At 41.4% G+C, this 19,065-nt stretch overlaps 1 protein-coding gene across 2 annotated transcripts; it reads left to right on the top strand.

The window, feature by feature from the left end:
* The first annotated feature begins 807 nt into the window (after positions 1-807).
* Positions 808-17,076, top strand: msl1 (MSL complex subunit 1). Of its 2 annotated transcripts, none has more exons than XM_033035057.1 (8): positions 808-1,581; positions 2,889-3,112; positions 4,253-4,632; positions 6,266-6,330; positions 12,098-12,165; positions 13,974-14,098; positions 14,288-14,360; positions 15,798-17,076. In XM_033035057.1, exons 1-8 carry the CDS (start codon positions 1,111-1,113, stop codon positions 15,886-15,888), a joined length of 1,497 nt encoding a protein of 498 aa, XP_032890948.1. In that variant the 5' UTR covers positions 808-1,110; the 3' UTR covers positions 15,889-17,076. The 2 variants fall into 2 exon arrangements, with proteins under 2 accessions (XP_032890948.1, XP_032890949.1); XM_033035058.1 differs by lacking the exon at positions 808-1,581 and adding an exon at positions 1,593-2,063.
* Positions 17,077-19,065: the final 1,989 nt, after the last annotated feature.

Raw genomic sequence — 19,065 nt, 5'->3', positions numbered from 1 at the left:
CGCCTAGATTACTGCAACTCCCTTTACACTGGCATCAGCCAATCTTCCCTGTCCCGCCTGCAACTGGTCCAAAACGCCGCAGCGAGACTCCTGACGGGCACGCGAAAAAGGGACCACATCACCCCGATCCTGACCTCTCTCCACTGGCTCCCTGTGCGGTTCCGTATAAACTTCAAGATTCTCCTCCATGTCTACAAAGCCCTCAATGGGCTTGCCCCCACCTACATAAAAAGTCTTCTCACCCACCACTCCACCTCCAGGCCCCTCAGATCGGTCGACTTGGGGTTGCTGAATATCCCACGGTCTAGGCATAAGCTCAGGGGCGACCGCACCTTTGCGGTTGCAGCCCCTAGACTGTGGAACAGCATCCCCTTTCCCATCAGAATTGCCCCCTCCATCGACTCTTTTAATTCAAGACTAAAGACTATCTATACTCCCAAGCCTTTCCTGACGTCCTCTGAGTGAGGGCTACATGTATATATATATGTAGCTTGTTTTGTTGTGCTATTCTTATAACAAATGTAAAGCACTTTGGCCAACGAGAGTTGTTTTTTAAATGTGCTATATAAATAAATGTGACTTGACATTTCTCCACAGATGCTGCCTGACCTGCTGAGTTCCTCCAGCACTTTGTCGATCTGCATCAGGCCCCGCCCACCGTGCGACGTCACCTGCCCTGGGGAGTGGGTCGCGCATGCGCGGATGCGGCAGGCCGCGCATGCGCGGTGCGCGGCGGAAGGGCAAGCTGAGGCAGAGGAAAACAAACGGGGAGAGGGAGAGAGAGAGAGGGGCTGGGGAAGGGGGGGAGGGAGGGAGGAAGGTAGGAAGGAAGGAGAGAGAGAGAGCGGGGCCGGGCAGGGCCCGGGCAAGCACAGACATGAATGAATGAACAATAAAACACACTGAATAAAACGCAGCCGGGCCGCAGCAACAGCAGCGGGGGCGACTCCGCCCCGAATATAAACTAAAAAGAGCAGCGTCTCCCGGGCCGGAGCCTCGGCGGGGAGGGGAAAGGAGTAGATAGAAATCGGCCGCCGAAGGAAGCGGGGGCAGGCCGCCCGCCAGGCGAGGCTCGGCGCCCAGCCCGTGCCCGCTGCGGGCCAGCCGGCCATGACAATGAAGCCGGGCGGGGAGGCCGAGAGGCGGGCGGCGGCCAGCGAGCAGGACGGAGGAGAAGCGTTGGGCACAGGCGGCGAGAACCCGACCAAAGGCGGCCGCAAGGTGAACGGCAGCGAGCATGGCAAAGCGACGAAGGGTGTCCGGGCGACCTGGTCTCGGGCGGCCGTGCCGGGAGGAGAGAGCGGCGGGCCGGGCGAAGGCAACGCTGCCGTCCCAGGCTTGGAGGCCTTGCACTGGGGCAAAGTGAGGAAACAGCAGCAGCAGCAACTACAACTGATGCAGCAGCAGCAGCAGCAGCCGCCGTCGTCGCAGCAACAACAGCCGCCGCTGCAGCAGGGCCCGAGTCAGAGCGCCCGCCTCAAGCAGATCGTCCTGCTGCAGCTCGACCTGATCGAGCAGCAACAACAACAGCTCCAGCTCAAGGAGAGGGAGATCGACGAGCTGAAGGCGGAGAAAGAGACGGTGAGGAAACTAAAATGGCGGAGCCGCATTAAAGAATGACAATGACTGGCGTTAATGTGCTGGGGCTTCGGAAACCATCTTAGATTCTGGTAAAATGGTGGAGGGAGAAGGGTCCGCTCTTGTCGCGGTGCGCGCCGGGAGTTGTAGTCCCACTCACGACATACACCATCCCGACCAATAGCTTTGTCTTAACACCAGGACTACAACTCCCACGGTGCATCCGTGTTGTGCGGGCGACAGGCAGGAGAAGCGAGTCGGCGCGCGTGGATGACGTCGCCGTCCTTCTCAGTCTCTCTTCCTGCCTGGCCTGTAATTCAAAGTCTTTGGTGGAAAAAAAAAGCACCATTTCTTTTTCTAAAATCAACCGAAAGGGCGGCTTCAGATGTTGCATTTCTTATGTTTTATCTTATAGGCTTTAACTAGCACTGCCCATGGTGCTCTTCAATATTATTGCCATTTACAGAGATGCCTCATATGTACAAGTATGTTTCTTCCACTGTTCTATTTGTGTTGAATTAATACTGAATGGTTTGTGTTCCAATCATCAATAAATAAGAGAAACATTTTGGTTACAGTGTCTATTTATCCATAAGAATATATAATGACATTGTTAGAACCACAGACCAGGCTCAATTTACATAGAAGAAATGAAAATGGCTCAAATACATTGTGCTGTCATCTGTCATTTTTTTTTAAATTGAAGTATTTGCAGTCATAAAACTGTTTTTAATCTAATTTTCATTTAATTAAAACCATTCCAATTAAGCAGCATTAGTTGTGTAATATTTACAATGGCATTTGAAGATTCATATCTCATTAGAATCCAAGCTTTTGTACAAACAGTACATAAGAAATCTGTACACAGAAATGTCAATAGACACAAAATTAAGGTTTAAACCAGCATCTGCAGTTCCTTCTTGCAAATGTCAATTGTAGATGCTGGCTACCTGGTTAGCAAAAAAAGACATTTGCTCAGTTTTTGGCTGAACAGCAATAGTACGTTGAGTGTATCGTGGTTTGATTATGGGTTGCAAGCATGCAAACGTGCTTTTCTCATGGAAGGTATAGTATACTGATTCAATGACAGCTAATGATTTGTACTGCTGTAAATATATCTGCTTGGGTTTTTTGGGGGGGGTGTCAGAAATGACAATGACAACGTTTTAATTGGGAGATTAGGTACGTTGCACTTGAAAACAATGGGTTTTTTAAAAATCAAATCTGGATATGATTCCTCTATAGAGTAACAAGTGAAAATATGTATTTTCAAGATGTAGGATACTTGAGGTCTTTAATTTTCTTTTTAGCTTCTGGCTCGTCTTGAGCGCATGGAAAGGAGGATGCAGCTGGTGAAAAAAGAGAATGATAAGGACAAGCATCAGTTTGTTCCAGTGGTGGATGGGAATGAGGAGAAGAATGCATCAGAACAAGAGAAAATCCAGCCAGAATATCAACAGATGGCCCCTGATCAACCTCTGACTCTGACTCAGAGTAATCAAACAGAAACACATACTGGGAAAGGTTATAAAAGGTACCCAGTACTTTATATGCAGAATCACAAATTTAATTTAGTACTTATTTACTGTGTATAGTGTAAAGGTAGGTTGCTAATTAATGGTTGCTAATTAATAGAAAATAGGAAAAATGTTCCTCATCTTGCCCCAACAGATTTTAATAAACATTTGATTGCGAATTGCAAAGATGTATTGCTTTATTTTATTTAAAGTAGAAGAATATTAAACATAAAATTAACTGAAATATAAAATATCTAATGCATTGCAGTGATTTAGTTCTGGGCTTTTTATCTCTCACAACTCTTGCCCTTTCCTGTCTGTGGATTGCAGTGTCTGATGGAAAGTAAAAATGGGTGAACGACCCATCTTGCCTCAAAACCACAGCGTGTATTTTTAATTCTCAGGTAGATTGATGCTCTGATAGCAAAGCTAAATGCCACCACAGTAGACATTTCAAGTATTAAAATTGGTAGAAACTAATATCTGATACATGATTGTAGAAAAATATAATTGCTGCGGGTTTACTGCTGTTACGTTTGCCAGAAACAGCAATGTGTGATGGCATGTTGCAGAAAAGGCTTTATGGACAACGTTACTATCCTAGCGTGTTAAAATGATTCCAGTTCTAATATTGTTTTTCTCATTTTTGTCCCAGTGCATATCTCTCTGTGCCCAGTCCTTAAACCACAGGTGTAATGTACCAAATGGTTGCTTATCAATGATGGTCATTCTTTGTTGTTGGGTCAAAATCCTAGAATACATAAAAATACTTTGGGGATGGCATTGTCACATAGTCACAGCGGTTCTGAAAGTCAGCGCACCTTTACCGTATCATCGATAACTAATGATATGCAGTAAATATTCACTTTGCTGGTAACACCCATATCCCATGAATGAATTTAAAACATCCATCTTGAGATGGAGCATCATTAATTTTTTAATCCATTGGTGATTCTTGAGCAAGAAAATTAATTTCTCAAAAGAAACAATATTTTATCAACACCTTTGCTAGCCATGACAATAGAAATAAAAGCTCTAATGCGTGATGATAAGGTAGAAGTTCTCAGCTCTTTTCTGTTATATTTGGTATCTGAATTTGTTTTTTGACAAGTAATTTTGTAAACACAGATTGTTTATGAACTTTGTCTTCACTGCAGGAAATCTGCACTTGGAACAACAGAAAGGAAAGCATCAGTGAAAAAGCTTGCGGCTGAATTCTCAAGAGTACGGACGAAACAGGCCAAATCCGCTCACCTCCGACAGGCCTCGAGCAGCCACTTACACGACAAAGTTTCAAAACGAGAACTGCGAAGTAAAGAAACTCCAGAGAAATCTAAATCTCAGACTGAGGGGGTCCACAAACCATCAAGCAGCATAAAGACTCCAGGTCATTCAACCAGTAAAGACCAGTCCATATATAATGACATAGAAGAGGAACCGTACCTCTGTACCACTGAGATGTACCTATGTCGGTGGCATCAGCGACCACCTTCCCCTCTTCGAGAACCTTCACCCAAGAAGGAAGAAACTGTAGCAAGTTAGTATAAAGAGTATGACAATCTAGAGGCCGTAATGTCTACAGTAAGTGATCTGATAATGAGGGCAGAAATCAGTCTTTTAAGTACGTGCTTTTTTATTTTATTGGCAAACTGATTCCAGAACAAGGGCAGGAAATGGTTCCTGTTTTTTTTTTTTTTCTTGATAAGAGTTCATCGACCTAATTGGCCCAGACAGAAAAGCGTGGAGTCGGTGGGTTGAATGTCCTGGTTCCGTTCTGGAGCTAAACTAAAATTAAAACGATAGTTGCAGGAGATCTGTAAAACTAACATTTGCAGGGAATATTCAGCAAGTGTCTTGGTATCTGTAAAGAGAACAACAGAGCTAACAATAGTTGTCAGTGAATAGCTATCGGAAGTGGCAACTCTGGCACTGGAACAACGGCCTTCCCTTCTCTCTACCTGAACCCAGTGGTCTTGATGAAATTGTCTGATTTCAGCAAGACTGAAGATTTGAACTTTTGACTAAAATATTTGTTCAGAATCTTGAGTAAATAAACTTGCTGCAGTGAGGAACTAAAATAGATTGTTTTTTTAAAGAATTCTCTGGCCCATGCATTATGCACTAGTGAATCCCAGATTTATGAACATTCACTCCCGGGGCCGATAACGTGAGATAATATATAATGAGGATGGTGCTCTTGCAGAAGCCACTGTGAAGATAATATTGTTAGATGTGAGGTATTTGCCCTATGGGGGAGGGAGAACGGACGGGGGGGGAGGAGCCAAGCAGTGAATCCTACAACCAGGAAAGCTGGTGAGTCCATTTGGTATTGCTTTCAAACTGCAAACTGAAAAATGTAAAATTGGTCATGTTTACATGATTCCAAACGGGTGATCAAGTTTGTTTCCAGGTTTTGGCAAAGACCTCTGCCTTTGGGGATCTTCTGTGTTTATCTGACAGTATAAACTTTTGTGCATATATGAAAGACCACAGTGAAAGTATGAGAATAATACTTGAGGTATGGTGAGTCGAACAGAGTTGTTCTGAATGTGAAAGCTTGCTGCAGCAAAGAAATTCGATATTTTTGTCTTGTTAACTGTTTTTGATTTTATTTTGTTGCCAGTAAAATGTCAGCATGTACTTCTGAATGGGGAAAGACGTGGGTTCCAGAGAAGTTAAAATTCAGATCATGTTAAAATGCTCAATAGCCGATTTAATACATTGAAAGAGTAGTCACTTTTGGGAAGTGGGAAACACAGAGTTTATTAATTGCACGCGAGCTCCCATAGACAACAATATTATAATGATAAGATCATCTTCTCTTTCAGTGTTGATTAAGGTATAACTATTGGCCGGAACATCAAGGCACATTCACCTGCTCTTCTTCAAAATAGTGCCACGGAATCTTGTACATTCACTTCAAAAGGCAGGCGGGATCACATCAGAAAAACAGATGGCTCGTCCACCAGTATTCCTTGTGGGCTAAATCCTGGGTTTTGTGGTTCAGAAGTGTAAACAGAGGCAGGAAATATTGTATTTTGAATTAGCATAGGAGTCCTTTACAGACTATTAACTGTTCTGAAAAAGCTTCGCTGGACCCCGCAATAGATGTCGTTCAAAGATAATATTTGAACGTGTATTTTTTTTAAAATCTTGTTTCCTCTTTGTAGTACCATCTTGGAAAGAGCACTCAGCAGAACCTCTCGCAGACCTACCGCCTGAAGAAGTAATTGAGGTACAGCAACAAATTACAAGAACGTCTAATAGTTTTTATCTTGCTTTCTGGGCTAATTTTCACCGTCTGCTAAAAACGTCAAGTGTTTCAACATGATTTATCTCCATCTAAAATAAGACCCGGGTTTGACTGGTAATTGCACAATGGAATGATGATTTCGCGCCCCATCTCCTGCCTTAGACTCATCCAACTCTGCATAGACTAGCCACCTTATTGCAAGGGTCAAGTATTTGACCTTGGCGAGTAGGAAAGGAGTAAAAATTAATATTTATTAAACTTTAAAATGAAGGTTGTGCCTTGTGTTTGGAATTCAGCAGTGCTTTAAAATCTACACTAAGGTACAGAAGAAGGCACTATGTCAATCGTTGATGCTTTTCTTAATTGTGTATGCATTTGAAATGTGCTGCTTTAATATTTTGGATGTTAGAAATTTCCATGGTCAAACAGTTTCTTATGTAAATGCACCAATAGATACTTGCTTGTACTTGATGCCTTTCTACCTCCCAATCCATTTTGGTAGCTGCACCTGTAGTCTGGGTCATTTCCCTCATCTGTTCACTGTAATGGTAGCCTATTCCCCCACATCATACAGTGTAAAGAACTGCAGGACACTTTGCTGTGTGAACTGGCTTTCCAACTTTTACTAGCTCCATATTCTCTTTGCCCTCCATTTTTGCAAAGGTTCAATTTTGATTTATTCATTGGATGCGGCCATTGTGGTCGGGAATAGCGTTTATTGCTGCCGGTGTCATTGTAAAGATCATTAGTCTTTGTCTCTGTATTACCAGCCTAATGGCTTAATCGCATTGCTGCTACATTCCTATGACTAAAGCTGCTGCCCCATCGTGATCCAGGAGGTTAAATTTGAGCACCCTACATTTGTAGTAGCTATTAGCCTACGATAGCTAATGGGCATTTGCACATGAGGCAAGCACTGTGCTGTTGAGAAACTACCTGGCTGCTGTTGCTTCATGGTTTCAAACGCCGTTCATTGCTGAATGTTTTATTTTGTTCAAAGCATAATGTATATTTTAATAAGAAGACACGTGAAATCACCATAAGGTGTTTGTGATGTCCTGCCCTATTTTATGCTTGTACCATTTGTAGTCATGTCATGCCTGTCATTGTTTACAGGTTTGAAGGTATGGATTATCGATGAACGGATTTTAGATCCACGGTTCTGGTGTAATGTTGCACACAATGCAGTTGGTCATTTGGCTGTGAAATTCCATGTCTGCGATAACCCAGCCTCTAGTGGCAGGAATACATTGCTGCACCATTACAGCATGACAAAATTATAATTCCGACAACGTATGTTTGCCATCATAACTTGCTTCTCACTAGTTAGAGTAAAACAACTAATATAGCTCTGTTTTTTGAGCAATCCCTTTTTTTTTTTTTAACATTTGTTAAATTCTATTGTATCTAAAGTTATTGTATCTGAAACTTTAAAATTATTTACTACCAGCCTTCCAAACAGATGTCTGAAGTTACTAAATAAGAGTAACTCAGCTGATCAGGCAGCATCTCTGGGGAAAAAAGGATAGGTGACCTTTCGGATCAGGACCTTTCTTCAGAACCGAAATGACTCTTATAGAAACTTACAAAATTCTTAAGAGGTTGGACAGGCTAGATGCAGGAAGATTATTCCCGATGTTGGGGAAGTCCAGAACAAGGGGACACAGTTTAAGGATAAGAGGGAAGTCTTTTAGGACCGAGATGAGAAAATCATTTTTTACACAGAGAGTGGTGAATCTGTGGAATTCTCTGCCACAGAAGGCAGTTGAGGCCAGTTCATTGGCTAGATTTCAGAGGGAGTTAGATGTGGCCCTTGTGGTTAAAGGGATCCAGGGGTATGGAGAGAAGGCAGGTATGGGATATTGATTTGGATGATCAGCCATGATCATATTGAATGGCGGTGCAGTCTCGAAGGGCCGAATGGCCTACTCCTGCACCTATTTTCTATGTTTCTATGACCTATTCATTTTCTTCAGAGATGCTGCCTGACCCGCTGAGTTACTCCAGCACTTTGTATCTATCTTTGGTCTAAAATAGACTCTGCAGTTCCTTCCTATAACAATATGAAGTTGCTACTTTGTATCACTGGGTTTGTTTGTATGGCACATCTGGAATCAATGTAACCTGCACAAGAGATTAATTGATTTGAAAATAAAATTGCATTCAGTGCAGTTAACGTTTCCATGATCTTTTTATAATGGTTCAGGAAATAATCTTGTAGGAGCAGGCCTAACCCACAACCAAAATCAATCACCCAGACTGATTTACTCAACGTTAAGAATTTCCACCAAGTGTGACACAAAATGCTGGAGTAACTCAGCAGGACAAGCAGCATCTCTGGAGAGAAGGAATGGGTGACAATTTGGGTCGAGACCCTTTTTCAGCTCATTTCGGGCCAAGACCCACTAAGTGTGTTTGTTTGCAAGCCTGTTGGGAAATTCTTGCAAGTGAACGGGTTGTTTTGGAGATAATTATGTTAATATAATGCTTTAAAATCTTTTGGATACAGTTTTAATCACATACTAAATCTGAGAATTAGCTTTGTGGAACTGGGATTTTTCAATTAATATTAAAGATTCATTTCCTGATAGAAATATTAGCTTGAAACACAATTTAATTCCATGATGACAACTAGTTTTACCTCATCATCTCTTCTCACGATTCTTCCACAGTGGTTGGGTTGGCTGATTTTTTATTTTTTTTCCAAATCCATTACTGGTTAAATAGAATTTATTCTAAATAGGAAATCACAGTTGGATGCATTCTGTCCTTTTGCAACTGTATACCCAAACCACTGATTCCCTCCCTGTCACTGGGAACTCTCCAAGAACACATCTTCACCAGCACTACAAATATCAATTACTGCTTTGCCCTAGCCTTGACTCATCCATTAAAATGCTCATCCATGCTTTTACTACATCTAAACTTGGCTATTCCTAACTGCCCCATTAGATTCTACCCCAGAAAACATCCTAGATTGCAACCTGTGTCTAATGTACCAAGTCCATCTCTCTGCTCACTGATCTGTTGCGACTTGACTCATGACCACAATTTTAAAATTCCAGAACTCAATAGATTTGCCCTCCATATCTTCATGACCATCTCCAATACTTAAAGATATTTACTTCTTGTGCATCCCTGACTTGACTTGTGGCATTGGTGATTTCCTGCAACCAACTCATTAAAACTTTGAAAATCCTTCTTTAATTTCTCTCTCTCTTTTCTCATTTGAATGATGCATCCTGAAACCTACCTCTTTCCCTGTTCCAATCTAATTTTCCATGGCTTGTGGTATGCTCACATAATGTTCTTTCTGCTTTCAAGGTATTATAAAATTGTTTTCTTCAGCTTTTACCGTGTGTGGGCCAATTGCAGTAACAAAGTTAATTTTGCAAATGGTCAGGAGGTGTGTTTTAGGACAACCGGTGGGGCGGCACGGCACGGTGGCACAGCGGTAGAGTTGCCGCTTTACAGCGCCAGAGACCCTGGTGCAATCCTGACTACGGGTGCTTGTCGGTACAGAATTCGTTCGTTCTCCCTATGACCTGCGTGGGTTACCTCCGGGAGCTCCCGTTTCCTCCCACACTCCAAAGATGTAAGGGTTTGTGGGTTAATTGTCTTGGTATAATTGTAAATCATCCCAAGTCTGTGCAGGATCATTCTAGTGTATGGGGATTCTAGATCAGCGCGAACTCGGTGGGTCGAAGGACCTGTTACCGCGCTGTATCTCTAAGCTAAACTAAACATCCAATTCACAAATCGAGAAAAAAAAATCTATTGATCAGTACATTTCAGCAACAACATATTTTCTGCTGCTGTAAAAATCAATTTTAACAACAGATTGAGAGTCCCAGAGAAACAGTAAAAATAGTATTCTCGATACTATTCTCGAGTCTCTCTTGCATTTAGATTAGATTAGATTAGATTATTTAATGACCACACAGTCAAGCTGGTGGAATTCAGGTTCAGTATCCTGCCTGCATTGTGATCAAACTCTTTTGTTACATTTCCCTTAATACCTTTTCAGTTAGCAAGAATCTATAAATCCTTTTAAAATTAAGTTGGCCTAAACCAATCATCTATTTTGCAGAAGTAAGCTCCGACCTAGTACATCTTAAACATATGGAACTGTTTCTTAACTTCACTCATGAAAAACTTTATTTTATAGACTCATGCACTCTGGATCTAGACTCCCCAGCTAAAGGTGAATCTACCCCCTGAGGTCCCTTTAATACCTTAACAATCATATAAATCTCATCTTCTAAACTTGATGAATACAACTCTAGTTTATGAAATATAATACACATGGAGTCTATCCATGCGGAACTCCAAACCAATGTACAGAAAGAGTGTCCCACAGAGCCAAAACCAAATCTTCATCCACTTATTACCCATAGATCTCATGCGGAATGTGTACTGGATGTAACAGATAAAAGCAAGCTATGTTGCCGTCTTCGTTAAATGTAGTTGTTAGTTCACCAGTGTGAGAATTTTTTTCACTCTAGCAAGATGTAACTTCATTATAATGCTTCCTGAAACCTACCCCTCTGAAGAAGGGTTTCGGCCCGAAACGTCGCCTATTTCCTTCGCTCCATAGATGCTGCCTCACCCGCTGAGTTTCTCCTGCATTTTTGACTACCTTCGATTTCCCAGCATCTGCAGTTCCTTCTTGAACTAACCATTATAATACCCTTCAGAATAACCTGTTTTCAATTTTTCTTTATTTGAGTTACTTGAAATGAAAACTCTGTTGTTTTTTAAAGCCAGATTTTTACTACACATCTCAAAGCTTTGCATTTGGATAACTATTCACTCTGGTTGTGGATAGAAGGGCTGTATTTGTGTAGTATCGTATGTGGCCTCGTGACATCTCAGCCACTGAAGCTCCAATAATAATTGTTATGCAAAACCATGCAACTAATTTGTTCACCACAAGACTCCACAGGCGGCAATATAGCTTTTTCCCCCAGATAAAATTATGCTTTTTAATCCATTTCAATTACTTTTCCTATTTTAATGTTTTTAACAACTTTTTCTAGGACTGTTGACCCCGTTTATACATTTTTGCCTGCATTGGATTTAAAAGATTAGCGATTTTAAATTTTAGTGTGTGGGCTAAAAAATCCTTGATATTATCTTAGTAAATCTGATTAAGAAAGATGTCCCAAATAATAAATTCTTTAGTAAATTGTGGTCAGTGTGGAATGAAACGTGCATTTATGTGCTTGTGTACTGCAATGCCATTGAGGAAGAGGCACTTATCAATTTTTCTTGCTGTAAATAAACCCCACGACCTTCTTGTCTGAATTTATCTAAATAATTATTTCCCACGCAAATAATCTAAATGTGGATTGTTTATAGTGACCTAATATTTCCCTGCCAAGCCACGGGTTCCTGTTTCCTTGTTCTTTTCTTCGTTTCACCTCTCCCAAGAGGCACGAGAGGGAATGTTCCAGACCTGGCCATTGCTGGCTTCCACCATTGCAGCTGGTTTGGTTGTCCTTTATCTCTCTACATCATTGTTTATATCTCTCGTTTCCCTTATCCCTAACTAGTCTGAAGAAGGGTCTCGACCCGAAACGTCACCCATTCCTTCTCTCCAGAGATGCTGCCTGTCCCGCTGAGTTACTCCAGCTTTTTTTGTCTAATATCAGCTGGTTTGGTTGCAAGCTCTTGCTGAATTCTAATATTACTTACTGCAGATTTAAAACTGAGATTGCTCACATTTTGACTGCTTTTTTTTTTTTAGAACTTGGATGATTGTGCGTTTACGAAACGACATGCAAAACTTGAGCTCGATGAAAAAAGAAGGAAAAGGTAAGCGGGGTCCCGGCATATCTCAAAACATGGTGTTTCATCATTTAAATCGAGGTAGTGTTTTTGATAATTATATAAAAATATCTTTTAAAAAAATTATCACAGCACTGACGGGAGCCATTATGTCTTTGTCTTGAGTCTTTGCCAGCTCTTTATTTATTTATTTTTCCTTCTTGCATCAGCTTCCTCCCCCTAACACTGCATCCAACCACCTACACTAGGGCTAATCACGAGATAGATGGAACAGACTGAGAAATAAACATATGTGGTAGCTTTTTCAATGTGGTCTGTCACAAGCTTGGGCATGTGACTGCATGAGTCACTCTGCCCTGCTCCTGGACTGCAGGTGAGCCAACATAACAGGGTAATCAATCGATTCTAGCCCTTTAGGTATGAAACTATTTAGAAAATATCTGTTTTTCATGCTTTAATTCCATTTTTATTTTTTTAATTGTAGAGTCATTGAGCTGGCCCAACTGGTCCAGGCCGACCAAGATGTCACACCTGCCCGCGTTTGGCTCGTATCCCTCTGAGCCTTTCCTATCCATGTACCTGTCCAAATGCCTTTTAAATGTTGTTTATAGTACCCGCAGAAGTGAAACAATTGTAGTGTAATGGTAGACTTCACACGAAGAGTGCACCTTCACTCTCTGAGGTGGTTCCGCTGGGATACCAAGACGAACTGATCTGTAGATATCTGACATTAAGTCAAACTGCAGGTTAATTTTAAGAAGCAGCAGAGTATGTAGCTGTAAATTCCTAGCACTCGGTCTGAAGGCTAGGCTGAGAACTAGTACTCGTCCACTGGGAAAAGGGGAAAGCCCTATTTCTTTTGTCCTACTTTCTTTTCACAAATACACAAGTCAATTTAGGTTTCGTGGAAAGATCATTTCCACACTCTCGAAATCCAGTTTTTCATACATGAGCTATTTTACTCTTTTCATAAAGAAGACTGGCGACAGTTTAATATCATGAACTTGTGTATCAAATTGTAAGAGTTGTGTACGGCCATTGTAATTAAGCCATATGCCGTCATTTTGAAGATTTAAGACTATTTTTTTTTTTTAAAGCTTGTGATTCACCAGTTAGAATACACAAATAAAGTAAGAGTTAATGTTGTCTGCATGTAATACCGGGCGGCACAGTGGTGCAGCGGTAGAGTCGCTGCCTTACAGCACCAGAGACTGGTTCAATCTTTAACTACGAGTGCTGTCTGTACGGAGTTTGTGCGTTCTCCCTGTGACCGTGTGGATTTTCTCCAGGTGTTTCAGTTCCCCCCCACATTCTAAAGACATGCGGGTTTGTAGGTTACTTGGTTTCTGTAAATTGTCCCTTGAGTGTAGGATTGAACTAGTTTACGGGGTATTTGTTGGTCAGCACAGACTCGGTGGGCCAAAGGGCCTGTTTCTACACTGTATCTTTAAACTAAACTAATGACAACTGATGTTTGAGAAGTTTAATATCTCGGCACTGCTGTTTATATTCTGGAATTTGAATACTACACTGTACATTGACCTGATTGCACTGATCAATGTGGTTGCCCCCTTTACTGCTGAAGGAGATGGCTTTCAACCATTCATTACATGTAAAAATGATGTCCCGCTGTAACTGGGCGTCATGCCCTTTCATTCTACATGCGCTCTGAGTGCACTTTTAGTGCATGTGCACTTGCTTCTTGTGGGTGGTGCTGGGAAAACCCCAGTACATGTGAGACATCAGTACATTGCTTCAGGCACAACCGAACCAGCTCAAGTGCAATCATTTGCGTTTTTGTTGTTTGTGTCATGTGTTTTGCACTTTCGCTTCAGGTGGGATATTCAGCGGATCAGAGAACAAAGGCTCCTGCAACGTTTGCAACTGCGGATGTACAAAAAGAAAGGAATTCAGGAATCGGAGCCTGAAATCCTGTCGTTTTTCCCTGAACCAGACGATGGTAGGTTTAAGTGCCGAGCTTCAAATGGTCATGGATACTGCCAAATGATAGTGTTTTTGGAGATTAAATCTTCACAAATAAACACTGGGTGATCCACAATTGCCTAGATCTCAGACAAAATTGAACATTATTTTGATCGTGAATCTTACTTTCACTCAGTGTAATAACTATTTTCTCTTTGTTCTGTAGTGGAATCTCTGGTCATTACCCCATTTCTACCCGTGGTGGCTTTTGGCAGACCTCTACCAAAGTTATCACAACAGTAAGTTTCCATCGGTGCAGTAAAATACATTGCTGTAATGTTCAATATGATTTTCATGTACCAGTCCTGTTTTATTCCCGTTTGCCAATGTTTGGCCCACACCCCCTCTAAACATTTCCTACCTGAGTATTTGTCCAGAGTATTAGCTACAAGGAGAGACTGGACACATTTGGATTACCTTCTTCAGAAAGCCAGAGTTTATGGGGAGATCTGATAGTAGTATATAAAATTATGGGAGGCACAGATAGGGTAGACAGAACCTTTCCCCCTCAGGGTTGAAATGGCAAAGGCTGAAGTGAGAGGAGCAAAGTTTAAAGGGATTTGTGAAGCAAGATTTTATTTTACATAAAGGTGGTGGGTGCCTAGAAGTTGCTGTCAGGGTGGGGGGGTGGTGGTGACAGATACAATAGTGTCATTTAAGAGGCTTTTAGATAGGAACATGGATATGCTGGGAATGGAGGTGTTTGGATCACTCGTCGGCACGAGATTTTGGCATTAAGTTCGGCACAGACATTGTGGGCTGAAGGGCATGTTCCCGTGCTGTAATTTTCTATGTTATGTGTTTGTAAAAGCAGAGTGAATTAACAGCTTAAACCTAGGAAACACAATAGCCTAATCATTATAATGCAAAACATAGGAGACTTGTGTTAGAAAATTGAGAAGTATTACAATGTGCGACGATAATTGAGAAGTACTACAAAGAGGGAACTTGGGAGGATAAATAGGGTACCGAAGATTTGAAATGATACTGTGATTCGCATAAAGGCAAAAGATCAAACTAGTGAAATCAATATATAAAACACTGCTAATGGAATAGTGAAGGTATGAAACTCTGGAAATAATAGTTGAATCTCACTGATGGAAGCGTTTAAAGTTCTTTCCGATTGACGTGTTAGATAGGGCTTTCGCATGAAAGCAATTATAGAATAAAATGCATTGTTATTTTTGGACCCGTGGCATTTTTAATGAGTTTAACAACAGTAGAATACACAAAATATACATGAAAGGAACAAAGAAACCATTGTTGAAATATAACTTAGATTCTTGATACATTCAATTTGTCTCCTAAGAATAAACTCTTGTATTCTGTTTAAAATGACCAGTGTCAGTGATCTGCCGGCCCATTTAATCTGGGATCATTGTAGGGTTGTATTGGCATCATATTCTGGAAGATAAAGTAAGATACCTGGAAATAATAATAATAAGTTTATTAATCTCCTTTTCAGGGGAAATTCAGGTGTCCTTGCAGCACACTAATAAAAATACAACATAACATTGAAGAAGAAATTTAACATAAAAACATCCCCCCACAACTGTGGGCGAAGGAACAAAGTCATCCTTTTTATTTAAGATGTGGTTTTCTATTTAAAGACAAGACTGGTAAAACCCCACTGTAAAATCTTCCGTGACTTACCTCTCTCCTCCTCCTCCCTGTAGGAACTTCGAATTACCTTGGTTGGATGAACGCAGCAGGTGCAGGATAGACATACAGAAAAAACAGACGCCACATCGGACATGCCGCAAATAAAACGTTTTTGGACAGAAATCTTGCATACTGTCCGTGTTATAAACTGTACTGCAAATCAGCACTTAGGATGCCAACCGGCAGAAACCTCTCGGGTGGTCTGAAGGACCATCTATCTGCCCGAGGATCTTATTCAGTGTTTATATTGATGTTTGTAATTAATCGTCGCCTCACCAATAACTGATTAGTCTCATTTCTTGCCTTTATACTTTTGCTTCTTTTACCGAAGTGAAAAACTATTACTTTTGGTTTTTTGTCCATTGAATTTGAACAGTGCGTTTTTTGGTCTGTTTTGCAAAGTTGACCATGTACAGAAAAAAATGGAGAACTTGTACAGAATCTTGCACCTTTTTAAAAAAAAAAAATGTTTATGTTATGTATAGATTTTGCAAGCAGCCCTGTTTTTTTTTTGGATTTTTTTTTTTTACCCAAATAATACCTGATTCAACATGTTGACTAGGACACTCTTAACCTGGTTTTCTACATGCGTTTATTGAAGGCGAGGTTCAAATCTGGTAATCTGGGGGCAGCATTGCCAGATTGCTGTTCCTGCTAATCACTGAAATCTGGGCTGGAAGATGGGTTCAGTGGAAGATATAAACATCTATCTTCTCATCTTTGGCTATAAATAGCCCTTTCTTTTAGAACCCCCCCCCCCCCTGTTGAGATTCAGCCCAGGGCTAGAGAAGGCAGTGTCTTGTGGCAACGGGTTTGTCTGTTTGATCCCAAGGGTCATGTCAGATTTGAAGTTGCTCAAACACCAGCCATGGTCTCAGGAGCAAACAATGGGAGGATTTGTTGCAACGGGAGGGGTGGGAAAGGGATAGGGGATGGTAATGAGAGAGTGCAGCAGGTGGATCACAATAGACACGCCCTAGTGGTAACAAATAAAATGGGAAAAGCTTGTTGGTTTTGGCTTTACCTAACTGACCTGAGGTCTGCCATAGGAGGCAATGCCATGGATCGCTTTGATCCGTGCCATGCCCAGCCTGTGTTTAATAAATCACAGACCTCTGAGACTTTTACTCCAGTGCTACCTACTTGTGCTGAGAGGGGAAAAAAATGAGAGGCAAGCCATGAAGGAAGATTTCTGTGTAGTTCGAGTTCGAAAAAAATCTCTCCAGTTTGAATGTTGTAACATGTTTTGGTGAATGCAAAAAAATAAAGATGGCAGGTAACTTCTGTACTTCAGTCAGCTGTGCACCAAACTTTTTTTATGACATTGGAAATACATAACTTCTGTATCAGAAGTCTATTGATCAGTGACACTTGGTTAAAATCACAGGGTAGTGTGGCTATTGAACTCCTTTTGCCCACTTGATGGCTTTCTTTGAAAGTAATATTACAAGAAAAGTATTTTGTTTTAAGTTTTTCAGAGATGTGAGATAGCCCCAAATACTGCAAGTAATATTGAATTACTTTGGAATTGTAATAATAATTCTTGATGGATTAAAAGATATAGCATGAGAACGGGCCTCTGTGGCCACTAAGTTAACGCAATCCAACCATCACCTGTTCACACTGTTATCCCTCATTCTCATCCTCTCCCTGCACACTCTGGCCAATTAACTTATAAACCTGTTCAAAAGGGAACTGCAGATGCTGGAATATCGAAGGTACACAAAATTGCTGGGGAAACTCAGCGGGTGCAGCAGCATCTATGGAGCGAAGGAAATAGGCGACGTTTCGGGCCGAAACCCTTCTTCAGACGGGAGAACTTCTTCAAAGTAGGCATACCTTGAGGAGATATCGCAGTGGAGTAGACACAGTCTGAAGAAGGGTTTTGGCCCGAAACGTCGCCTATTTCCTTCGCTCCATAGATGCTGCTGCACTCGCTGAGTTTCCCCAGCAATTTTGTGTACCTAACTTATAAACCTGCACAGCTTTGGGATGTGGGAGGAAATCGGAGCAGTCAGAGTAAACCCATGCAGTCGCAGGGAGAACGTGCAAACTCCATACTGACAGCACACACGGTCAGGATCAACGCTGGGTCTCTGGCGCTGTGAGGCAATAGATTTACCACTGTGCTGCCCACTAGAATAAAAGTTATTTTAATGTGCACATTTCAGCTCGAAATGTTTTTTTTCCTGTTCATTATTTTTTTATTAAAATCCAGAACCTTTAGGTTTGGGGATTAAGCCAAACTGCTGCTGAATCATTTTATATCATTCAACTCAACTGGTTAATCATCCAAAAATACTGAAAAAATGAAAGAAAAGAAATTGTTGAAAATATTCAACGGCTGTGGCAGCATCTGCGGGCAGTAGTCATTGACCTCAAAAGTTAACTGTTTCACTCCACCCACTTCAACATCAAACACAATCATGAGGTATTTTACATATCTCTGAGATATTCGTTCTTCTAAATTTTAGTTTGTCATGTGTACTGACGTATAGTGAAAAGCTTTTGTTGTGTGCTAACCAGTCAGCGGAAAGATTACACGTGATTACAATCAAGTTAGCCAGTGTACAGATACATGACAAATGGAATAATGTTTAGTGCAAGATAAAGTCCAAATAAAAACTCCCTAAATTGGGAGGTGTGTGTTTCCACACTTCGGTACCTCTCGCTTGAGGGGAGAAGAGGGAGTGACCAGGGTCTTCTTGCGTAGGGCGTGCACCGCCTAAAGCTGCAGGACAACTTGTTCTATTTGATCTTATTTGATTGTACACACCAGGTTGATTGCATTCATCGAAACACGTGAAGTTTGCAATTTCTCACCCCAGTGACCAGGGTGAGACTCGTCCTAATGATGCTGGTAGCCTTGCCAAGGCAGCGTGACATGTCAATGGAAGATAGGTTGGTTGGTGTGACAATTCTCCGCAGTTTCCTGCAGTCTTGGATGAAGCTGTTCCCAAACCATGCTGTGGTGCATCCCGATAAAATACTTTCTACGGCACATCTGTAGAAGTTGGTGAGAATTGTTGGGGGCATACCAAACTTCCGAAGCCTTCCAAGGAAGTTAAGAGAATGCCAAACCAATCCTCGAAATAAATTCCAATCTCACATGGCAAGAAGAGATCTGTAGCTTCTGCACATGCATTTACCCAAGGTTGTAGTGGTTCGAGAAGCTGAGCCTAGTTGACAAAGAACTGATGTTTGACCCTGCTTTATTTGATCTAGTGCCTCTTATTACAAATTCATTAATGTAGTTTACAGATTTAGCATGGAACCAGACTC

This window comes from Amblyraja radiata, chromosome 16 (assembly GCF_010909765.2).
Source record: "Amblyraja radiata isolate CabotCenter1 chromosome 16, sAmbRad1.1.pri, whole genome shotgun sequence".
Lineage (NCBI taxonomy): Eukaryota > Metazoa > Chordata > Chondrichthyes > Rajiformes > Rajidae > Amblyraja > Amblyraja radiata.
Note: the sequence above shows the minus strand (reverse complement) of the source record. Positions and strands in the feature narration are given on the sequence as shown.